This window comes from Clarias gariepinus, chromosome 8, assembly GCF_024256425.1.
Source record: "Clarias gariepinus isolate MV-2021 ecotype Netherlands chromosome 8, CGAR_prim_01v2, whole genome shotgun sequence".
NCBI classification, from domain to species: domain Eukaryota; kingdom Metazoa; phylum Chordata; class Actinopteri; order Siluriformes; family Clariidae; genus Clarias; species Clarias gariepinus.
In genome coordinates this window covers 18943010-18969402 of record NC_071107.1, presented here as the reverse complement: position 1 = coordinate 18969402, position 26393 = coordinate 18943010, and the positions used below count along the sequence as shown (strand labels likewise).

At 36.6% G+C, this 26393-nt stretch overlaps 1 protein-coding gene across 1 annotated transcript in view; it reads left to right on the top strand.

The window, feature by feature from the left end:
• Nucleotides 1-26393, top strand: part of pcdh15a (protocadherin-related 15a) — a 232779-nt gene that overhangs the window by 185229 nt on the left and 21157 nt on the right. Inside the window, exons 25-30 of the mRNA XM_053502509.1 lie at nt 13552-13661; nt 14850-14990; nt 18175-18302; nt 22107-22322; nt 24030-24118; nt 25028-25204. Coding sequence (XP_053358484.1) covers nt 13552-13661; nt 14850-14990; nt 18175-18302; nt 22107-22322; nt 24030-24118; nt 25028-25204 — 861 coding nt within the window. The remainder of the gene's footprint in view (nt 1-13551; nt 13662-14849; nt 14991-18174; nt 18303-22106; nt 22323-24029; nt 24119-25027; nt 25205-26393) is intronic.

Sequence of the window (26393 nt, the reverse complement as noted above, 5' to 3'; positions counted from 1 at the left end):
ATCATTGTCAGCAAACCAGTTGGTGGTAATTTTGGCACTGTGGGCAGGTGCTAAGTCCTGCTGGAAAAGGAAATTGACATAACTCTGCTATCCCTAAAAACAACCTTGCCAGCAGGGCGGATTTATAGTTAAAAAAAAAAAGGCGTTTTTCTACCAGTCTAGATAGTGTTCTTTAAAGTGCAGTAAAACATTTTTTAGGATTAAAACTTTCTCAAATAGGTTAAAGAATCAGAAGGTAAGGAATTTATCAGCCGATTTTTGCAGAAATAGAAGATAGATATAGATCAATTTGCCCTACTGCACTTCATTAGTCATAGTCAGAATTATTAGTTATTACTTATTTGCTTAGGTATAAACAGGCAGGCTTTTACTTCATTTTTATGCCTTTGCTATGCGCCTGGATAAGTGCTGATGTAGGTGAAATGGTGCAATATTGTGTGATATTTGAAATCTGCCGCAGGGGAATATTCAACCCCATGCTGATTCAATATTGTGGTTACATTAATTCCTCACAAGACTCCCTGTTAGCAGAAAATGAAGGGCAAATTTCTGTCCTGCATCTACAACCGAGTTTATTTACAGTACATACCTATTTATCAGGCTTCAGTATAGAATCAATAAAATGTCAAATGATAACATGTACGACACTTATGCACTTTGTCCTTTTATATAAGTGGAAACCTCTACAAAAAGCTACACATATGCAGTAGAAGTACATATTACTGTTTTAAAAGAAAGAGAGAAGAACCCCTAATTGCTATCATGTGTTAGTTGTATGTGTAATATTCACCATCACATCTCACCTTTTTGGAGCTTCCGTTTATGTGTCTAATTTTTACAGGATCATGTGCACAAACTCTATTAGAAAAAAGAAAAATACCATTCCTATAAAACAAAGCTCATGTAGTAGCAATATTAACGAAGTTTATGCCCTAAAATAAAACCATAATTAAAAGTGAATGTATAACATTTATTATGAGGCTTTACGCTCAGATAGAACTGATAAAAACAAACAAATAAGAAATCAAGATAAGTGTCTAAAAAATTCATTAAAGATGATTAATGACCACGAGAATGTTGTTTTTATTTTTTAAATACAGGAGCATGCCTTTGAGCCTAACTTCCATATATTGTATAACGTGTATGAAATTGAATGTACAGTGCATCTAAAAATTATATTGTGAAAATTATTTTTCTTTTTGCAAAACAGACATGTCCAACTATTGAAAAGAATTTTATTTATGCATCCAATAATTAGTTGTGGCTCCTTAAGCATGAACTACTTCATCAATGCAGCATGGCATGAAGGTGATCAGCCTTTGGCACTGCAAAGGTGTTATTAAAGGCTATGCTGCTTGATAGCAGCCCTTAGCTCATCTGTATTGTTGAAGCGGGTGTTTTTAAACTTCCTCTTTACAGTATCCTATAGGTAATATAATGGTCTGCAAACCAGTTAGTGGTAGTTTTGCCACTGTGGGCACATTTAAATCCTGTTAGAAAAAGGAAATCAGCTTTTCCGTAAAGCAGAGAGATTGGCAAGTGCTCTTAAATCTCCTGGTAGATGGCTGCAATGACTTTGATCTTGATAAAACACAGTGAACCAACAACAGCAGATAACTTTACACTAAACATAAAGCAACTTGGATTCTGTTCTTCTACACTCTTCCTCCAGACGTTGGAACCTTAATTTCTAAAAACACCTGTATATGGTGGCTCTTGATGCACTTAATCCAGCCTCACTCCACTTCATATGAAGTTTGTGCTCTTTTTCCTACCACACTTTTGACTTCAAGTCAACTTTCCTTGAATATGCTTTAATACAGCAGTCTGCAAACAGTCAGCCCTTTCAGCAATGACCTTCTTGGGCTGACTTTCATTGTAGAAAGTGTCAGTGATTATTCCTTGGACAATTGTTAAGTCAGCAGTCTTCCACATAATTGTGCTTATGTGTAGGTAACTAGACCAATAGATGAATGGTGTTCATACTTTTATTTATAGTACTTTACTTAATCGTAAAATAAAAAATTCTAATATTTGAATACTACATGTGTAATGATGACATGGTGGTGTAGTGGTTAGCACTGTCGCCTTGTACCTCTAGGGTCTGGGTTCAATTCCCGGCGGCTCGATTCCTGTCTCTGTGGGCATTGAATTTGCATGTCTTCCCCTTGTTGGTGGGTTTTCTCTGGTTTCCTCCCACAATCCAAAGACCGGCAGATTAAGCTCATTGCCGTTCCCAAATGCTCATAGTGTGAATGAGTGTATGCATTTGTGCCCTGCGATGGATTGGCACACTGTCCAGGGTGCACCCTGCCTTGTGTCCTGGGATAGGCTTCAGACCCCCCATGACCCTACATACAGGAAAAAGCGGTATAGAAGGTGAGTGAGTGTAATAAATCTAGAATATACACGTTTCACTTTTTGTATATATACAGTGGAACCTCAGATTGTGAGTAACCTGGTTTGTGAGGATCAAAGTTTTTTAATAAATTCTGACTTGAAAAAACAAATAAGTTTTGGTTTACTGGTACCAAGTTTTATGTAAGTATGCACTTCTTGTTTTACTGTGTAAGATGAGAAGGGGGAGACGGGAGGGGCTGATTCCTCCTCTCCTTTTACTTTAGATTCACACACTAAACACACACACACACACACACTCATACACACACACAGCGCCTGCATGCATAAACAGAAACACAACCTTTTTTTAAAGGTAAAAATAAATCATGCACTTTGAAGGGCAGGTTAATTTGTCGTTTTTTTTTTACTTTATATTTTGTATTAATTATTTTTATGTATTTATTTTTTTCTCGGCTTGTGAGAGGAGTAAGCATCCGATTGCATCCAAGATTGGTGCTGAATGAAACAGAGAGAAGACTACAGAGGAAAGGCAGCATGAGATGTAAAGGAGTTTCTCAATAGAACTCTTTAACCTGCAGTCTATAATTATGTGCTGTGAGAAAAATAATTTGAGTTTCGAGTATTTCTTCCAGTATTATTATTATTGTTATTATTATACAGGAATCATATCTACAAGAAGTCTTTTAACTTTTGCATAGGACACCCTTGGTGTTATTTGAATACAGTTCTCTAGTCTCAGTTTTCAGTGCATCAGTGGTGCCAGCTGTGTGTGTTTCTGTTTACGCATAACACCTTCTCACCCACTTTTTATCAGCCTTAAGGGTTGGACCTGTCAGAAAGCAGTGCCTGTGCAGTGTGTAGTCCCAGACAACTACCCCCACCAGCCATTTTTTTTTTTAATAGTACTGTTAAGCTTGTGTGTGGTTTTCATTGCAAATAATGAGAAACCAATAAGCCTATAATGTAGAGCATAGTCTGTGGAGCTTTACCCTAATAAAGCCCTTGGGAAAAACCTGAGTACAAGATCTGTAAGGTTACAGATAACTGTGTAGTAAGAGGACAGGAAAGAGTCATCTGACTGATTTTGTGTATGAGCTTGCACTTGCTGACTGTGCTCTGGCAACTGGGAAAATTGCTTGTGTATGTGCGTACTGTTGTTCTGGTTGTCATGACTATGCGCACACCTCGATAAACACACCACTGCCATCCACATGTACCATACTGTGAGACTAAATAAAGTCCAAATCCAAAAGACAGCTCACACTGATACTCTGTGCAGATTTGTTTCTCCTTAAACAGAAGAAATTTACAAAATTTTTTCATAGGAATTTTATTGCCTTTTTTCGGGGGGAATCTGATTAGACTTATCTTTACGGGTGCAAAAGCAAAACTACAAAAGTAATAAAGAGCTATTAGAAGCTATTCTTTTTTCATAGAATTTTTTATTTTTTTGGAAGACATGGAGGAAGTAGTGGTTTAATACAGTATATCCTGGTCAAGCCTGTGTCAAGCCTAGAATCCCAGGTGATATTGGAAGTGATAGAATGAATATGTAGTCATAATATTTTTTGTTGAGTTGAACGCAGTGTATTTTATATAAAGTCTAATGAGTTATTTACACTTTTCTTCTGGGGCTTTAGTGTAGGGAAGGATTTGGGGACTTGGTGTGCAGCCGCAGTAGAGATTATTGTGTTTTGCTCCTGTGTCCTAGGGCTTGGGCATGGATTTAATTCGGATTCAGTATTATCCAGGCTCGTGAGAGGAGTACGCACCAGGAAGATTGGTGCTGAATGAAACAGAGAGAAGACTACAGAGGAAAGGCAGCATGAGATGTAGAGGAGTTTCTTAATAGAACTCTTTAACCTGCAGTCTATAATTATGTGCTTATTTAGATCCAATAACAGCACTTACAGTGAGAAACAGATATGCAAACACATCAACTCTCCTAAGTGTTGCCTGATTGAGCAAAGGTCAAGTTGTTCTCCAGATCTCAATGATATGTTTTCTGCTGTGAATTACAGGCATCCTAAAAACATCTGCATGGATCGTATTCAAAAGCAAACAGACAGACAGACCTTTTCATGCCTGTGCACCACCATTTTAATGTCCCTCTAATCAGCAGCATTTTGTGATCATAGATTTTAAGGTGGCAACAATATAGCCTCGAACTAATTTGTAGTGTATACAGTATATACACCCACCTAAGGGATTATTAGGAACACCTGTTCAGTTTCTCATTAATGCAATTATCTAATCAACCAATCACATGGCAGTTGCTTCAATGCATTTAGGGGTGTGGTCCTGGTCAAGACAATCTCCTGTTCTCCAAACTGAATGTCAGAATGGGAAAGAAATGTGATTTAAGCAATTTTGAGCGTGGCATGGTTGTTGGTGCCAGAAGGGCCAGTCTGAATATTTCACAATCTGCTCAGTTACTGGGATTTTCACGCACAACCATTTCTAGGGTTTACAAAGAATGGTGTGAAACGGGAAAAACATCCAGTATGCGGCAGTCCTGTGGGCGAAAATGCCTTGTTGATGCTAGAGATCAGAGGAGAATGGGCCGACTGATTCAAGCTGATAGAAGAGCAACTTTGACTGAAATAACCACTCGTTACAACTAAGGTATGCAGCAAAGCATTTGTAAAGCCACAACCTTGAGGCGGATGGGCTACAACAGCAGAAGACCCCACCGGGTACCACTCATCTCCACTACAAATAGGAAAAAGAGGCTACAATTTGCACAAGCTCAACAAAATTGGACAGTTGAAGACTGGGAAAATGTTGCCTGGTCTGATGAGTCTCGATTTCTGTTGAGACATTCAAATAGTAGAGTCAGAATTTGGCGTAAACAGAATGAAAACATGGATCCATCATGCCTTGTCACCACTGTGCAGGCTGGTGGTGGTGGTGTAATGGTGTGGGGATGTTTTCTTGGCACACTTTAGGCCCCTTAGTGCCAATTGTTTAAATGCCACGGGCTACCTGAGCATTGTGTCTGACCATGTCCATCCCTTTATGACCACCATGTACCCATCCTCTGATGGCTACTTCCAGCAGGATAATGCACCATGTCACAAAGCTCGAATCATTTCAAATTGGTTTCTTGAACATGACAATGAGTTCACTGTACTAAAATGGCCCCCACAGTCACCAGATCTCAACCCAATAGAGCATCTTTGGAATGTGGTGGAACAGGAGCTTCGTGCCCTGGATGTGCATCCCACAAATCTCCATCAACTGCAAGATGCTATCCTATCAATATGCGCCATCTATTTCTATAGAATGCTTTCAGCACCTTTTTAAATCAATTCCACATAGAATTAAGGCAGTTCTGAAGGCGAAAGGGGGTCAAACACCATATTAGAATGGTGTTCCTAATAATTCTTTAGGTGAGTGTATGTGGCTATTCCACTTAACTAATGCTATAGGCAAATTTCTAGCGATCTTCAGAGTGAAAGTTGAAAACACATATTTTTCTGAGCATTTTTAAACGGATTCTTGTTCAGCTGTTTAATAGAGCACATGTGCTGTATGTCGGCCCACACAAGCTAATTTTTCATTTGTTAATAATAAAGGTTGCCAGGCTTTAACAAAATCTCCTGCCCAACTACATCTCAAAAGCCACACAAAAATCTGAACCAAACATTTAGAACCAATCGTGTACAGATGTGGAGGAAGACTGAGGATTTTCGGCAGAGCTCCTGGCCCATGTTTATTTTCAGCATTATTTTTTGGTGCAATAAAACAAATAACTTACAGAAATGCAATCCAAAAGGGGGCTGTCACTAGCTTGAGCTAGCTCGTAGCTCGCGTTTTTCAAGGTCAAGATCATGCTCTGTGTGTTTGTGTGTGTGTGTGTGTGTGTGTGCGGTTGCACATTTATGTGTGTGTGTGTGTGTGTGTGTGTGTGTGTGTGTGTGTGTGTGTGTGTTTTTGTGCGGTTGCACATTTATGTGTGTGTGTGTTGCAAGCTATTCCACTTTCTCTTGCTCTGCCTCTCTTTGCCTCACAGCAGTCCCTGAAAGCACAAAGAAGCACACATAAGTAGGCTGGTGCTAAAACGACACAGCTCAGAATCATCACGCATTCAACTTCTTCTCAACTATACCCCCGCTGCTGCACAGTGAAAAAAAAAAATGCTACTGGAAAAGATAGACACATTTAAAGACACTACATGCACTTCATCATATACAGTACATTAGATTATGATATATCTGCTTTAAGACAATTTATTAGCAGCTGTAAAGTATGTTTTAAATAGCCCAATCTGACAATGCTATTATTACTCAAAATATATGGACCTTTTAATCATGCTTGATGCTGTTCTTATATTTTTTTAGCACTATTTGCCTTAATTACTCTGGTGGGCCAGTAAGCATGATCCTCCACAATTTCCCACCTACTAAGGAAGTGATTGTTATTAATTTATTCAAAAAAAAAAAACTGATATACTGTATACAGTGTGGGCCTCCACCTTCCTCTACTAGTGATCCATCAGTTCCTGCCTTATTTTGTGTTGGTAAATGAATCTAATGTATTTTTTATCATGTTATTATTGTACAGTATTCTATAGGTAAATAAGTCATCCGTGTCACCCTGGAGAAACTAATTCAGAACAGAACAGCTCTGGCTTGTTTACCCAGCATTTCATGTGGTCACTGGTGTGAATCCCACACACTGTTTAAAGCCCAATTCAGTAGCATCAACATGGATAAGTGCCAGCTGCCAGGACTTAATACTATGGAACATTTAACATGACTTTGATGATTGAAAACCTTACACTCTTAGCATCACATGCAGGGAGAGAAGTGGGAAATACAACTGCAATTTGAAAAGCTGCAGTAGTTAAAGTCTGTTTTATGAGTATTCTTGACAGATCCTGTGAACTGTTTTATTTATGTGTGTATGATTTAAAGGTAAGGGGAAAAACACATCAGTCAATCAACAGACCAAATCTCTAATCAATAAAACCTCTAAGAAGATTGCAGAAATTACTGGAATTAGATTCAGAACTGTCCAGTGCATTATTAAAACCTGGAATGTTATTTGCCAATAAACTGAAGTCAGCTGACTACCTGACTGTATGAAATGATATATGGATATTTTGTCTTCCTGGGGGCTTGGCAATATTCCAGGGTGACATTATCAAGATTAATCAGCCGTAGGTTGGGAAAGAGTAGTTAAGGGAGGCTAAGGGATCATTTTCACACATGAATTGGCTACCACACGGTCCTGACCTTAACCTCCATGAAAGTCTTTGAGATAAGACAATGGTATTGTTTCACTCTTCCGCCATCAATACAATATCTCAGCCAAAAGCGCTATACAAATAAAATTAAAAAAATGTGGACGTTACATAAGGTTGTTGAAACAATTCCATAGTGAATGTGCACCATAACCAAAGCTAAAGGCAATGTGACTTTGCAGATAGTGTATAACTAAAATGAATTAACAACTTTCACACAGCTCACTATATAATTTTATACAGTAACAAATATTTTTGTGCTCAGGCAGAAGCACAAATATATGTACACGCAATTGAATTATGTGTCTTTTCGCTGTAAACATAAAATGAATAAGCATACAGACAAGAGAATTTTTATTTTAGATTACATTCAAGCAGCAGGGATCAGTGAAGATCCACGGTAATTATGGAGCTGGCTTTGTTCCTCTGTAGGACTAGAATGAGGCAGGAGTTTGCTTTGGATGTGTGCTGCTGCATGCATCTTGCGGCTCTCTGTCATTTTGTGTCCTTTTCTTAGAACTAGAGATGTGACAAGTTATGATAAACATACAACCCAATGTTATAGTTTTTAGCACATCGTACAATGTTACGTTTAGAAACACGAAGTATCATCCACACAGCAGCGGTGCATCTGTTAACATTATTAACATTATTTAACAGGGAGAATAAATTGATTTATATGAGCTACTTCACTATGTTAGAGGATCGGTCTTTGGACATTGGTAGTTTCTTAGATCTCTGTGTGCCATCTTAAAAAGGATCTAAATAGAGAAATATTATATTTATTTCATATTAATTTTATATTAAAATAAAGAGGAAGCAGTTAACTAATTAAATTTACATTGGTACAGTACTATTCTGGAACTTCCTACAGTATTTCAATTTACATTATCTATAGGGTGGACTGGTTTTTACTTATAGAATGTGTGTTAATATTCTACATTATTTAAAATAAGAATAACTCAGATTGTCTGCTTCTTCTTTTATGCATGGCCTGTTTCTGTGCAATGTTGGATATAATTATGCATATTTGCACACTACAGGCAAGGCTTTATATTAGTCACTCACTTAGTTATGCATGCGTGCACGCGCGCACACACACACACACACACACACACACACACACACACAAACCCAGTAGTAGGATTTTTCCTGCCAGTTCTTGTGAATTCTTTTCACTTTATATTTGAACCACTCTGTTGTCTTTTGCAGTACCTCTGCAGCTGTTCTCTCGTGTATGATTGTCTATTGTCGTATTTTATCTGTTCTTCTCATTCAGCTCCCAAAATGTTTATTTTTTAATAAAAAACAACAACTTTTTTTTTACTGCACATTAAAGGTAATTGGAATAAGAAGAACAAGAAGAGGAAGAATAAAAAGACGAATCATTGTCATATAAGGAGCTAATCTTGACCTTAGCCATCTAAGCAGTTGTCAAGTGTTTAAAAAAAAAAAGTTTCCAAATTCAAGTAAGAAATTCATAGGTGCAAATATAATTACACTGTTTCTCTTTAGCACCTTTAGCCTTATTATGTTATGTCTTTAATTTAAAAGCTTGCAAGAGCAATTGGTTCAATAAGTGCCTTTCAGTATTCTCTCATAGATTATTCTACCCTGGTATCTTTTTAATTAGCCTCATTTATGAGATGAAAACATTTAGAGCACAGGGGGAAAAAATATTCTGAGCAATGTCTTAATTAAAATTCCCTGCAAGGCAGTACCTCTCCTTTTTCATTTGTAGTGATTAAAATGCTGATACTAATATCTGCACATGAATGTTTAAATGTTTATTATTCCCCCGTAAATGATAATGCAGTCCTAATGGCTTTGGATGAGAAATATGCAAATGTGCTTACGAACATTTGGGCTAATTCCTACATGTTATCTTTAGTCTTCCAAACAAGTGTTTTTAATGATAAATAATTTATCCGTAGTCTTACATACCATGCGCTTTATTGAATTTTAAGGAAGGCGTTTGAGCTTTGTCCCCTTGGATTTAACAAGCTCTTTCAGGTTCGGACAGAACCAAGTAAATAAAAGCACTGACATCGTTAACGTCATCTTTTAACATAAACACAGTGATGAAGATGTTTTTGTGCTGAAGCTTCTCACTACATTTTTCCCCTACTTCTTTCTGTCTCCATTTCTTTGCTGTTTACTGCTAGTGTCAAACTATGAGACACTAAAGAGAAAGTCACTCACTATTTCATTCACTATTTCTTGCCAAGTGTGTCTCAGCTGAAAGGAGCCAGGAAAGCACAGTGTGAAGCAGCTCAGAGCATTCCTACAGCTTCTTCTTTCTCTTTGCCTGCCTCTCTCGCCCCTCCACCAACACATGGCCTATTTATGGCATGGATAATTTCCATGGGAACTGATGGGAGGCTTATCGGCTTTGGGTTGTTAATGGGAAAGCTTTTGAGTTTCTGCTGACAGCGGAAGTGTTGAGCTGCAGCAGCCTCCTATTGTCTAACTGATAATGGAAAGAACACTTCATCAGCCTTCCAGCACAGCAGGTCAGGGCTGAAGTCTGCAGCAGGTTTATCCTGCCCATAATCACGGTGCTGCTTTTCTTTTTTTGTTATTGGAGTGCATGGAAATGCAATGCGGCTGTGGTCCACCCACTCTTCCCTCACTCCTGGATGTGCCTACCTGCATGTTTCCCTCAGTCCTGAAAGTACACAAGCCTGAAAATGTAAAACCTTTAAAATGGGAACAAACATAATGAGAAGCTACAGCATCAAACACATTAGATGTAGCTTTTCATTGTAGTGAAAAATTATTTGATTTGTGATTTTCTTTTTGCATATTAGTAACGTGTACAGTAAATGTTTCAGATCATCAAACAAATTTTAATACACAAAGATAACCTGAGTGAATAGAAAATGGAGTTTTTAAATAATGACTGCATTTACAGTATTAGGGGAAAAAAAGCTGTAACAACAGGACACAGCGGCAACAACTGTAATCTAGCATTTGCAGTAACTGACAATAGATCTTTCTCATCGCTGTGAATGAGTTTTGGCCAGTTCTTCTTTGCATAATTGTTTGAATTCAGCCACATTGGTGGGTTTACCCTGTTTAAGGTCATATTAAAGCATCTCAATTGGATTTAAGTCGAACTTTGACTAGGCCACTCAAAAACCTTATTTTTATTTATTTTATTTTTTTTGAGCCAAGCAGAGGTGGACTTGCTGGTGTGTTTCTGATCATTGTCTTTCTGCATACCCCAAGAGGTCTTAAACTTGAGGTCACAAACTAATGGCCGGATTTTCTCCTTCAGGATTTTCTACTAAAGTGCAGAATTCATGGTTCCATCAATTATGGCAAGTCAGCCAGGACCTGAAGCTGCAAAACAGACCAGATCATCAAACTACCACAATTATGGTTGACTGTTGGTATGATGTTCTTTTTATGAAATGCTGAGTTAGTTTTTCTGCTAGATCTAACAAAGCGCACACCTTCCAAAAAGTTTTACATTTGTCTTATCATTACACAGAATATTTGCCCAAAAATATTGTGGAAAGTTTTTGTTTTTTCATTTTTTTGTGGACATAGGACATACTTTTGTGTTTTTTTTAGTCAGCAGTGGCTTTTGACTTGCACCTCTTCGATGGTTGCTATTTTTCTGCTACTTCATTGTTGTGCTCTTGAAATAATTTTGGTAGGCCGGCCACTCCTGGGAAGGTTCACCACTGTTTCAAGTTTTGTCCATTTGTGGATAACGGCTCTCACCATACTCCATACTCTGGAGTTCGCAAACCTTAGAAATGGCTTTGTAACCCCTTCCAGACTGTTACATGTCCATTGAATTGTATTGATACTTGTATTCATGTATACCAATCAATGATTAAAACTGCCACGGATTGGTCCTTACTATCTAACAATTTTAGGTTAGCAGAACATTTTTAAAACATCATGACTTTTGGCCACTAAATGGCCATTATTTACTTAAAGATGTTGCTTCATATGCATAAATGGTAAAATCTTCAATGCTCATTTTACATTTTCAGAACTATCAGTTAATTTGAGTCCAACTGGACCTATATAAATAGTGTAAAGTGTTAATTTACCACCGGGTGTTACAATTATTCAACACTGGTATTTTTTTTCTGAGTAATTAATCAACATTTTAAGTTCAATATTTAATTGATAGCCAATGTCAATCCATTACTGTCCGTCTTGCATTAACCCAAAGTGTAACTAAACTATGAGAGAGAATAGATCATCCTTGTCTTGGTATAATGAACTACTAGTCTCACACAGTATGTTGCAGATCAATCCCTTCTATCTGTTTCACGCAAATGAGGACGAGTTCCCTGTTGAGTCTGGTTCCTCTCAAGGTGTCTTCCTATTATCATCTCAGGGAGTTTTTACTTGCCACTGTTGTCGTCACCCTTGGCTTGCTCATGAGGGACTTATCATTTTGATTCATACACGATCACATCTCATACAAACTTAAATAATTCTTTTGATTGTGTAAAGCTGCTTTGCGACAATGACAAATGTTAAAAGCGCTATACAAATAAAATTTTATTAAATTGTTTAAAAAAGTGCTATTACACTCATATATTGTTTGGACTGGGCTCCACAAAGGTTGCTGCTGAAACTAGCGAGTTTTATTTCAGACATGAACGCATATGCAAGAGTAAGGTGCTTATCATTTCTGAGCTGAACTTCCTAAACACTGTTACCTGTTTTTCAGTTATAAAACATACTAAATTATGTAATTTACAGTAACCTTACCGGTAACTGAGATTACTGACATTCAAATTGTGAGGACAAAAAATTGTGTGTGTGTGTGTGTGTGTGTGCGTGTGCTTCATTCTCTTACTAAAATTGAAAACATGCTTTAAACCTTGGAGGAGGTAGGGCTTTGGGTAATTTGGCTATAAAGAGTGTTTGAATTTGTCATTAAAAAACAATGTTATCTTTACAATTATCTTATTTATTATATATTACTTTTAAAAGACATACATTTTGTCACAGGAATGTAGTCACAAATTGCCTATATTCCTATTTTTTGGTCATAGAAGCTATTGGAAGTGCTATTATTTGACTATGGTATTTTGCTTATGTGGCCTGTTTTGTTTGTTTGTTTGTTTGTTTGTTTTTAGTTTTTGCTCACTCATGTTCATATGGTTGGTTTAAAGTAAAATAGAATGTATTTATTTATATTGCCTAAAATATACAGGAAAAAAGGATATGACACTTGATCTAAAGTCTATATATCTTTATCATAAGATAGTAACGAAAAATGGCTAAGAATGGTCTGGGTTTTAAGGGTTAATAGTCTACACTGTTCTTAAACCTTCAACTGTATCCTGCATTAAGTCACAAAAAAACATCAGCTATTTCTTTTAGTACTTTACTGTAAATAGTAGTAGTCTTCAGTTGCTCATTACTGTAAATACCGCTTTATAATGAAACCTAACCTAAGAGCAGTAGCAATAGTGCCTTCACAAGAAATTTAATTCAACTAGGGCAGAACTTATAAACTTTCATTTAAGAACTTCTAAGCGCAACAGTTTTTTAAAGGCCGACCTCCCCAGGCTGTTCCCATAAACTCGAAAATGGGATCGCTTTCATCCCCATCTCCTTTTTTATTATCTTGCATTCACCTCAGTGTCACTAAATGGGACTCTGAAAGCACTAATCTGCCCTTTCATCTTCGTTTTGAGGTTCTGTTATTGTGTAGGAGTATAAGAGCTCTCATTGAAGATTAACTGCTCTAAGTGCAATGATCATTACCTGATCCCACATTATATTTCAGTTCGCCAGCTTTGATTTGTACCAGAACTAAAATTTGTCTAAAAACTAAAAAAGAAAAAGAACGTAACATGCTTGTAGTATTTGTGAAACCTAATGGAAAAAGAAAGTTGAGTAAATCAGAGCTTACAGCTGGGCAAGTTATGGATTTTGAATTGTGTGATTTTTGTGTTTAGGTTCAGCCCGGTGAGTGAGAGCGCTGCGATCGGCCAGGCTGTAGGAATGGTTCTTGCAGCTGCTGCAAACACCACCGTGTTCTACTCTATCGTGGGAGGCAATGAGGGAGGTGAGTCACCTGAGAGCAGTACATTCGCATATTTGTTTGCATTTTTTGTTTAATGAGGTGGATAATTAATAATGCTCTTTCAACAAAGACATTTAAAAGAATACAGCAAATGTTTATGGATGAGCAATTTTAGAAGGCATTTAGGTTTTGTTTTTTCTTAGTCAGAGGTCTTTGAAAGTTAAATGAAACCATTAAATTGTAAATTAGAATTTGTGGTTTTCTATTACCAGCAGGCAAGAATACCACAGACACTTAAGAAAAACATGTCGTTCCCGTCTTTGCAGGTTGAAATTAACTACATATTTATTGTTTAATGCCAGTAACTGCATGTAGACAACTTTGCAGAATTTTAAATGTAAATGTCAGGTTGATTGTATACAGGTATTGCACACAGACTCACTATCCTTACCAGTGAATAAAGATCAGGTTGAAAATGCTGCAGTATTTATTTTAACTCCTCTACTTTATTTGGAGACCCCTGCCTCACCCTTTCCTGACACACGCTTTCCTGAGTCATTTTTAAGCTCTGGTTGCCGTAGCTGTGTGCCCTTGCTCATTTCCCTCAGGGAGTGTACACAGCACTGTTTAGCTGACCCATGCTGTAAGTCATATTTTTTTTTCCCTGGCGATGTTCATTTTATCAATAGCTGAATACTTGCTTTGCAAAATATATACTGTAGACTCAAAAACAGCAGACAATATATTTTCACCAATTTGCTTTTTTTTTGGTCACTTTGGCAATTTCCACCTACTAGATTGCTCTCTCCTGACATACAGCATCTATCAATCATGTAGTATGACAAGTAACAAATGTTTCCCCTGTGTCACATGAAACTAAATGTTAATTTTCCCCACCCTATACCTACCCTATACCTACTTCTCCATACTTGGGCTCACAGATGGATAAGATTGCGCATGCCATCCATCCTATCCACAAAACACTCTGGACTCGCAGTACTGTATAATTGTGGCATCTTCAGAAATCAAACTCAGTCTCATTAAAAATAACTGAACACTTTTCTGTTTCACTACTTAAGTACCCAGATATATAATCATGCACTAGCTGTGTGTGCTGGAAGATCACTAAATCAAAAACAGAAATCTAAATCAAATTAATCTCATCTTGTCCCTTCGGCTCATTGTGTCCCTGTAAAATGTCCGCCCATCATTTTGTGCTTGTGTTTGCAGGTGAGTTTAGAGTGGATAACCGCACTGGAATGATTTACACCGCTAAGCTGCTCGACTATGAGACACGCACCAGCTATGAGCTCCGCCTGCAGGCTGACTCCCTGGCCCTCGTCCTGGCCAACCTGCGTGTACCTTCCAAAAGTAAGTGCCATATAAAAGGTCATGACGTCAGACATGATATGAAGCAGCCATGGCAACTTTTTTAGTCAGACATCCATTGGTTGATTCTATTATCGCAGGCTGAGGCCAGCAAAGCAGCATGGCTATCTCCCTTGCTCCACCTGCTCCTCGCTTTAACTGCATTCCTGCTCAAACAAACAGCTTTCTGCCTGCTGAGAGCTTTTTATTAAAACACTATTGATGTGCGTTAAAAGGATCAGAGCGAACTAGGACTAGCATCACATAAGTAAGATTGTCACAGGCCAATTAGTCAGATTCACACACACATAAACACTCATACACATACATACGAACCTCCACACACATTAAAGCACATTTTGCCTCAAATAACAGCATGAAGTTCATAATGCTGTGTTAATGGTTTGAATCAATTTGGGTCTAGTGTTGTTTTTTTTGTTTTGTTTTTTTTTTGCTTCGCACAGAGACTGGCAATGCACTTAAAGCCCACTCAGAAGCACATTGTTTTATAGGGGGCATTTATTCTGTGTCTGTGTGTCAGTATGTATGTGTGTATGTGCTTGGGCTGGTCAGTATATAAACTTTCAAGGTATACTATGATATATTTCGAAACATGATGTATGATAAGACAATACCGTTTGTATCGATATAGTTTAATGTTGCATTACATGACTCATGGTGTATCTCTCCTTTGCCACACTGTCTCATATTCTCCCTCTGCATCTACATGTAAAACTGGTGCCTTCTGCTGCTCTGTTGAGATATGCCATCGGGCTAGAGTGAACACTTAGTTGTATGTTTAAAAGTCAAAATGTCACGATGGAAATACGATATGTAAACGATTCTTCAGCACAGAACAGTAAACTGCAGCACAAAGAGAGAGTTATGTATTGTCTCACAAAGGCTTTATAGCCCCAAAAGGTTTTATGCCCTAAAAGAACGTGCATTAAATATGCCTTCAATATGTATTTATTTCTCTCTATAACTCCTCCAGGGGCTCCACAGTCTACCTCACTTGTAGTAAACTTGACTTTTTCATTGGAGCAAGTAGGCCTACTTTTTAGTTTACATTTTATTATATTTTGACAGTATAGTTATATATTCATTATTGTTGAGAACAACTGATGGAGCATTCTCAGAGATAGGCCTTTTTTTATATTTTACAAACACTATTTTTTTAAATACAGTAAAACCAAAGATTTTTAATAAATTTTGATTTGAAAAGTCTTGGTTTATGAGTACCGAGTATCACGTATCGCGCATATTTCTCTCTCTCTTGCGCTGCGGAATTGTGGGTAATCGTTTCCTCTGCTTGGTCTTAGTGCTTGTCTCTTACTGGTATAAGCAACATCCGTGCACGCGTGTTTACTATAACACTGTGACCACGTGTGTGCGCATAAAACATGTTTTATTTTGTGTTTGTATGCGTATGTGTACAGCACATGTACTGTTTATTATAACACACATGTGTGCGCGCGTGTAAAGCAAAAGCAAGTCTCATTAGAAAGGTTAAAGATCCCTTTTCTCTGTGTGTGTCAGCCTGGGTTTGGGTCTGTGTGCGTGCCATCATTGGACACTGTGCCCCTCCATGCACACACACACACACACACACACGCACACACACACACACACACCCTCTCATCTTTACACACGTATACATACACACACACACATGTTGCTCTACACAGAAACACAGCTCTGTCACGATTCTTTTCAAAAGTTAAGGTTCATTCAATTGTTTTTTTTTTTACTTTACAGCAGTGATTCTGTTAGTATGCGCTCACGCTAGTATTTTCCTATAAAACAGTCTTTCCGTTAATGTGTGTGTGTGTGTGTGTGTGTGTGTGTGTGTGTGTGTGTGAAACTCAAATAAGAGAGGAGAAGGGGTTACAGTGTAAGATGAGAAGAGGGAGGGGGGTCTAATTCATCTTCTCCTTTACCTTTATCTCTTACTTTAGCTTAGCGCATAAACGGAAACACTTATCTGTCTGGATTTTTTAAAAACTTTTTTTAAGGTTTTTTGCAGGTTAATTTGTTTAATTTTTTTTATTTAATTTATTTAAGCTTTTATTATTTCTAATGGGAAATTTCGCTTTGATTTACGAGCTTTAAAATATGAGCCTCCTTCCCGAACAAATTATGCTAATAATCCAAGGTTCCACTGTATAGTTATTGTCCATGTTTCAAACAAGATGTGAACCTTTTCCTTTACATTTTTTTAAAAAAATTCTAATTAAAACTTTATTTGTCACATACACAGTCATGCAAAGTACGCCTGTGACCTTAAAAAAATATTAATCGGAAACATATATGAAATAAAATAAGAAATAAAATATCAAAAATAACTTTAGATCAGGAAAAAAATATATCTATGAAGATAAAACAAAATATATGGAAAATATTAAGAAAAACCTTGCTGTACAATATGGAGAAAAGCATTCTGTACAAATATAGAAAAATACAGAACTTTTGTGTGGAGATGAAGTGGGATTTAAATGGAAATGTTTGATGGGGTGCAAATATGCTTAAATGTGTTTATGTGTAATGAGCAAAAAATGAAATAGTAATATGTGTAAATGTGCATGAATGTGCAGGTGTGCAATGTCCATAAGTGTTCATGAGTGTCCAGAATGAGAGCAAAAAGACAAATGTGATCACAGTCTGTTTTAAGAAATGTGCTCGTAACATCTCACATGTGACTTAAAAAATGACAGTATACGCAATACTATATATCGCATATTAATATTCAGCCTAAAAATTCCAAGATATCATTCCCGGTACATATACTGTAGTTTACCCCACGTGCGTGTACAATACGAGTATTGAATGAACTCTTACAGTGTCAGTGTTAAACTGTAAATTATCCTGCCTAATTATATGATATGATGAATAGCACTTTGTTTGCCACATTCCCCTCAGTAGTCTACAACCACATGATATTCGATTTTTCAACGGTGCACAGAGGTGGAAAAAAAATGCTTTTGACAGTACATAAGGCTCAGCTCTACTCAAGCGTAGAGGTTGAGCCGGCTTTGTGTACATATTTATTCTGTGCACTTCAAACTCTAACCGTGACAAATAGGTTCAGCAGTTTTGCATACTGAGAGCTGTTTTTAACCCAAGCTCACTTACTTCTTTTGTGTATGTGTTTGTGTGTGTGTGTGCATAAATGGAAAATAACACACAGCGAACACAGCCAAGGTGTTTATCAACGTGCAGGATGAGAACGATCATCCTCCAGTGTTCACCGAGTCCCTGTACATCGGTGGAGTAACCGAAGACACTAAGACTTTCACGTCAGTCCTGAAGGTTATTGTGAGTATCCTTATTTGTTATTTTTTGTATCTAAAATGGGTTTGGGGCAATATCTGCAATTGTACATCCCACTTTGTGGTTTTTGCACTTCTGTATGTGCTAGCTGCTGGCTGCATAGTGTATATGATTGTTAGAATAGTAAACTTTTGTCTCCTCAGACAGGTTCGCCTGCCAACACTGCTCCAATGTCACACACACACACACACACACACCTCCACCTCCACTTCCACTTTCTTCCTGTCCAATTTAGACCCTGTCCTCTACTTCTACCCTGAAAATGTCACCCTCTCAAAAGTTTTGCTGCTGTCTTTCTTTCCAACTGTGGCTCCTTCTGACCACCACACTCCAACCCCTTTATATAAAGTACTCTCATGCGATGTGTCACAGGCTGCTTGTTAGCTTTTCTGGCCTAATCGAAAAGTGTCGAACTTCTGGACTGATGAGTACTGATTGAAATCAGTTAAACAATTACCTGGTTTTGTTTCCAATAACATTAAGTCACAAAAAGTCGCTAATGATCGTGAAAGGTCTGAAAGAAGGAGCATATGTTGTGTAAGAGGAAACAGGAGGAGAGGAATGCATGCTCCATTAACACTCAAACACAACACAACCTGCTGATGGAAGAGCAGCCTGAGTGCTAACCAGAGCAACGAGAGTCAAGCTGTGAATGGAGAGTAAAAATAGATTTTCTCATGTTCTATACAGAGTTATGTTTAATAATTATGATAAGTATTATTTATTTGCTTAATTTGGTTTGTTCTTCTCACACACCAGGTAAAAAGAGCTCATTTTATGCTTCTGTTTTCTCAACTCATCATCACTTAATGTTTGACTCTGCTCGCTTTTAAATATTAAAAATATCTATTTTCTGTAACAAAATTTGTGCTTTGCAGGCTTGATTTAGTTTTATATTCATTCAAAATTCTATAAAATATTTGGTTAGACATTAAATAAGGTTGCTGCCTAGGTGGCTTTATGAAACCTACACCTGTAGCCCTTTCATGCCAAATAACATAAATCTAAATAAAGATTTCAAAAAGCTTACAAGTTTATTCCAACAGGTATCAGATGTCATTAAGGTGGCATTCATCAGTATTTTGTTGGGTTGATATAAAACACATACACTGACAGTTTCATTCACTTTGTACTTTGTATGACATTTTGGAAGCTGATTTACATAAAAAGCATCAGGACCTGACTTTATAGCTCTTGTATTTGTGGCATGACAGAGCTGTGCATGGGTGACAGGCTGACATGACAAACTCACTCAAATGTAAAATCAATATGACAAAAAAAGTAAAACCAGACTGACACAGTGGGTTATGTATGCACTGTGTTTCCATAAAAAATTCTGAAATGCTAAAAATATACTTACTACAACCGTTTTACTGCCATGAAATTGTCATAATATGCCGAAATATAGAATGGAGAGTATATTGTGGAATTCATACTAAAATGTACAGAACTGTGCAAAAGTCTTGAATCATCAGTGTTGAGGGACGTTACTTTTTAAAGTAACTAATTACATTACAAAATTACTGTTATTAAGAAGTAATCAGTTACATTACAGCATTACTTTCTGATAAAAGTAACTAGTTAAGAATACCTTTCCATTGCAAAAATGTAAACTCCTTTGTGATTCCTCATGCATGTTGCTTTAGTCAAGGCATTTATAATTATTTTACCATCATCACACAGCGAAGTTTGTTAACATCTGTTAACTACTAATACCCCTATCTTACCTACGCGATTTCGCATGGTGGTTGTAAGTACAGTGTTCACCGCGAGTTTTGGTGCTGTGATTACGTTTCCATTTTTCTGTGCATCAGCCCTCGCAGAAGCTCGGAGACCTTGCAGAACTTCGCGGAACGTTGGGCAGTCACTTGCAGCGGCTCACAGTGCCTAACAACACTTCTTAAAAGGGTGCCAATCCATCGCAGGGCAGGACTTTAAACTAAATTATTTAATTATTTAAATTATTAAATTAATAATTATCACATTATTTATGTGATTTTATAACAGCTTAATGAAGGCCTGTCTTGGCTTTCATATCTGGCATGTTTTTTGCTCTTATTTTCAGCCCAGTTCCTTTACCTGACCTGTTTCAGATGGGTGTTTTTGTTTGTTAAGCCACACGGTGACCTATGAATTATATTCCAGCATAAACAAACTGCTAATTTAAGGCATAAACCACTGTCCTCATAAAAGAACATTTATGTTATGTTTTTATGTTGTATGATTTACTATGAAAAGAAAAATGTTCTTTTTAGCTTTAAGGGGGTTTCACATGTCAAGGGACACACGGCTCTCCACTCTGCCTGACTCTTTCCAATTCCCATGTGAAAGGTCAGGATTCTGCATGCAGCGCTGCTCTTCAAACGACAGACTAGTGATGTGGTAACCATAGAGACAACAACATGGGGCACAGCTAATGATTATCTACAGTGAATTGCTCATATGTTAGAACAATTTTTGCCCTATCTGTGTGGAATGCATTTCTCTATTTGAAACAAGATTATAATGTTACGCATGGCCATGTTTATTTATTTAGCAGCATCAAAATTTTAAAGATACCATGATACAGTAAACTATCCATGCATTTATTTCTAGGTCACAAAATGTTGCATGATATTGAAGAATGTGTGAACATAATGGCTTTATACTTGATGCTGACAGTATAAGGGCTGTTTTAGGATCACACTGTTTTGATTGATTTTTACGTTATTTCTTCTGGTAATGGGTCCCCAATCTAGGCAGTATGGACATGAAGTAGTACTTTGCAGAGCGATTCCTCTGCAGCGTTTATCATTTCATGTTTGGGAAGTGATCCTGAGAGTTTAATATTTGTGCGAATGTAGGGGGAAAAGCTGCATCCCAATGCAGGATTTAGCATCTGCCAGCAAAATATGTTGATATATGAAAACACTATGAAGATTTTCTAAAAAAAAAAAAAAAAAAATCAACAACAGCAAAAAGCACATCATTTACATATTAATATAATTAACTTAATTAATTAATATTATAAAATGTATATAAATCTAATATAATATTAGATTCTGGCCTCATATAGTTTTTACATATTGATATTATGTCTATTTAGCTAAAATAAATTAAGTTTGTAATGTAACTAATTCACTGTAATTAATTTAATCAAGCTAGATCAATTTTACCTTTTTTTTTTACCATTATTTTGCAAGTTTTACTTAAATGGAAATTTTGCCCTTAGTTTAAAAATGTTCATTCATGAATCCATTTCATTCATCCATTTGTGAAAACCCAGCTACAGTCTCAGCTTAATCTTAACATGAAATTATGATAGTTCCTGTCTAAACAGCTGATATCTGTTGGAGACAGACTTTTAAATTATTTATATAACAGTTGTGTAGGTGTAGGCTCTTTGCTTAGCATTTTAGCATCAATTGTTTTCAAATATTTTTATCTTCATTTAAAAAAAATGTAAGCTTTAAATCACACGTACCGTACGCTACATCATGTTTTATATTAATATGTTTTATTCTGAATGACAATTTTACTGTCTCACATGCTTGTAGAGCTGCTGAATGAAAAGCATTAAATGTAAAACATGTGCATTTTAAAAATCCATAAGGAATCTTTTCTCGTTCTTATTGACTCTTCACATCTATCCTTGACCTCTTCTTCTTGCTGGTTTTTTCATGCATTCATAGAAATAAATAATTTCCCTAGATGCTTCAGTTTCGACTCTAATCACTCAATGGTTCTTGTATATATTTGTGTGTGTGTGTGTGTGTGTGTGTGTGTGTGTGTGTGTTACATATGTGGCAGGCTACGGACATAGACACAGGGAACTACAGTAAGATGGCATACAGGCTGATAATCCCCCCCACTCCAGAGGGTCAGGACAGCTTTGTCATTGAGCAATACACCGGCATCATTAAAAGTGCCATCATGTACCGCAACATGCGCCGCTCTTACTTCAAATTCGAGGTCATTGCCACTGATGACTATGGAAAAGGTTTAAGCAGCAGCGCAGAGGTGGTGGTAAGTATGAGAGCATGCTGTATGTGGCAGAATTTGAAATAATTTGCAAAATAAAATATTGATAAGATTTGGTTTTGGTGCAAAATTCTTTAACACCTGTGTGTTTCGCTTTAACCAATCCAATGTTTTTGTTTTCTATAATTGTCAAGATGTTTCATTTATAAAATCATTTAAAACATTAATATAATGTAATATGACTGAATAAATGAGAAAATTACAGTATAGTAGCTATTCACATATAATTGACAATTAGAGGAACAAACTAGTGGCTTTATAATTTTGTGCTAGATATTTTGCTGGTTTGACTCACCACAAATCAATAAAAAGTTAATTTAAACCTTATATATGATAAAACATTTATATAATGATCAGTGTACTCTCTTTTAGAATGGCTTGCCTCCATTCACATGGTATAAGAATTCACAATGTTTCTATGAGTCTGAAAATTGTCACTGTGGTAAAGAGATTGGGGCAGGGATAGTTCAGTGGTTCAAACCCCAGCACCGACATGTTGGCATTGTTGGGGCCTTGGGCATGGCCCTTATTGTTGAACGGCTCAGATGTATAATGAGATAAAAAATCTAAGTCACCCTGGATAAGGGTGTGTGCCGTAAATGTAAGAGATCTCCATTAAGTTAAACTTAAATGGAATAAGACTGTTCTTTTTGCCACCATCATAAAAACAATTAAAAAGAAATAAAAAGAAAATGGTCAATCAGTTCTCAATCAGTTCCTTACAAATCCATATTTATATACAGATCTGGAAAAAATGAAAGACTACTGCAATTTAATTCTGAAAACTCATTAATGTCATCACACTAATACATTAAATTTTCCTGTACGGGAAAAAAAAAACACAAACTGATTATTTTTGCAGTGGTCTGTTACTCCCCCCCCCCCCCATGAGTTGTAGATTATACAGTATGTACATGGTACATTATAGCTGCTTAACACTTTACAGAGTGTCCCACAAGTTCAACATGATAGAGATAATGTAAATATTACATTTTTACAGTCTATGATACTTTTCTAAGGGAAGCAGAATAAATCCTTAAATAATTAATTGTCTATTGAGAAAAATGGTAAGTCCTGTAAGTAAATGCCAGTTTTTTCCCCTCTATAATGCTGAATTTATGATAAATCCTGTATGTTGTTTTGTTTCTTTAATCTCTCACCATGTGATTCTTGATAAGCATTCAGTTTGTACTTGACGTGAATGGTTTTTTGTGAATCCACATTTCTATGAAATGATAAATAAATAAATAAATAAATAAATAAATACAACACTTGTTAGTGAAGCAATAAATGTACATTTGTTTACTGTCAAGTGAATCAGTTTCTGTTCTAATTGCATCGTTCTGGTGCTTACGCAGCCACTGAATCATGCATTATCATAAAAGCAATGGAGCTAATAAGTCACTGATAGAATAAAAGCGGTTCATAGAATTGCTGTGTGTGTGTGCGCGTTTGTATATTAAAAACAGAGCAGTGCCTTAATGTGCAAAAAAGTATTCTTTTCCCCAGAAGATTTTTCAGGTGTATGTACAGTACTCCTTCTGGCTAACAGATTTAAAGGCCATTACAGCCGCATATGGCAGCTTGTCTCAAAGCCCAATTTCAGCTGCAAGATCTCTAAGGAACTGCAAGTATAATATTCAGATATTTAGATTCTCTCTCTCTTTCTGCCTCTCTCCTCCTGTCTCTCAGGTGTCTGTGGTGAATGCTTTGGACATGCAGGTAGTGGTGTCCAATGTGCCGCCGACTGTAGTGGAAGAGAACAAAGAGCAGCTTGTCAGGTGAAGTTTCTATAACTGGACTGGTGCAGAAGAACTGCTCTACCTCAAGATTTATACATTATATAATCCTGCCAAGGCTGTGTTTTTTTAGTTCCGAAAAGCAGACCCAAGATTGTGTAATAACAGAACAAGCATTGGACTTTTATTTAAACTACCAAAAATTATTTTTTTTAAATGAATCGCACCATCACAAGCATGGCCCTGAGCTCAGTGTTTGGTGATACATTTTTGCAGGAATGTGAAGTATTTCATAGTGATTTTTAATCAGTTTGTTCACTGATTCTCTTTATTTAGATTTTCTATGCTATTTGATCTTCTAACTAATTACCTTAATAGATAAATATTATACCAGTTAACACAGAAGCTGTTCAGTCTCTGCTAAAAAAAAAAAAAAGAAAAAAAAAAAAAACGCTCCCCCAAAGCATCATTTATCACTCGGGGAATCGTATGGATATAGAAATGCGGTAATGGTTCTGCAGCAAACATACCATCTGGCATTAAAATAAGGAGCTTCTATATTAGGAGGAGCCATATGATTCATCCCTAATTCTTTCTAAAAGAGTCCACTGTAAGATCTTGTGACTCACTCCTCATTTCATGGCTTGTCAGATTAAAAAATAGATCTGTGGAAAGGTTTGGTTTATATGATGCAACTTTTTCATCTTTGTGCAGACTTGAAATGGGTAATATAACTTTTTTTTTTTTTTTACAATTGCACTTAATGTTATATAGTCTTTGATCACAGATTGAGATCCTCACAGATTGTTTAAGACATGGAACTTGACATATGGCTGTGTTATATTTTGTGTGTATGTTAAATTTTTCCATGTCATATTTTGCCCATAGTTTGAGTAAGCTTTTTTATATATATTATTATTTTTTAATTATTATTGTTTTTTTTAATTACAGAATTCTCGAGCGCTATGTGCAGGACCAAATACCTGGAGCGAAAGTGATAGTGGAATCCATTGGACCGCGCCGGCATGGGGAGGGCTATTCATTAGAGGACTACAGCAAATCAGACCTGCAGGTGTATGCCATCGACCCTCTCACAAACAGGGCCATATCTCGACAAGAGCTTTTTAAGTAAGCAACGCATACATGGTATATGAAGCAAAACAACATTTACACACTTCAGCCTACCTACTTCAACTAAAGAACAGTCTGAGACTCAAGCTTTTCATTTGTGCTCTCTAATGCCCAACATTCCTAGAAAAATTGTCATTTTGCTTTATTTCCAAATTTATTATACTGTACCTTATTACATATAAATTATTTGATGTCATTTTAATGATATTGAGGTGACATGGTGGTGTAGCGGTTAGCACTGTAGCTTCGCATTTCCAGGGTTGAGGGTTTGATTTACTTAGATTAGGTTAATTGGCCTTCCCAAATTGCCCATAGTGTGTGTGTGCAGGCATACGTGCCCAGCGATGAATTGGCACCCTGTCCATGGTGTACCCTGCCTTGTGCCTGAAGTCTCCTGGGATAGGCTCTAGCACTACCCCTTGTACAACCATGTAACAGGACAAGCGGTATAGATGCACCCCCAGTGCCCTGTCTCCCCTGAGATAGGCTTCAGGCCTCTTGTACAGGATATGTGGTATAGAGAATGAGTGATATTTATTATTATTATTATTATTATTATTATTATTATTATTATTCATGCCGTTTGTTTATTATAGCAAAACAATGTAATATTGTGGTTATATTTTTTCCATGCTACTGAAAGTTTATAAGCATATTTTCACTAAGCAGTACATATTTGGTTTTCCTTACAATATATACAATATAATAATTTTCGCAATATTTTAGAAGCACTCGGTTAAATATTTTTCTGTTATGTTTGGAATGATAAACTCTTAACTATAATTGGGGTGACATGAACTTCACTTCATTTAAACTTTTTTTGTCCTTTGAGCTAATTAGACTTTTTAAGTACTGTCTATCAAAGGGTCAGTGTATTACACCATTGAGGTCTGTGTAACTAATTAACCATGAAGAATATGCGGATAATGTCAAATCACATACTTTTATAATATTTAAAATAATCCAGTTAAGATATTTATGAATGCTCAACAGTGGATGCAATGTACAGTACAAAGAGTTTTCATTTTAAATATGAAAATTTTCCAGCTCTTCAGAAATATTCATAACATAGTTCATACTGTATATTCACTGATCTTTGTAAATGACAACACCTGTAGTTATATTGAAAAATGATCAGCTTATATTTTTCAAAATTCTTTATTTATGAGATTCTTCATTTTACTGT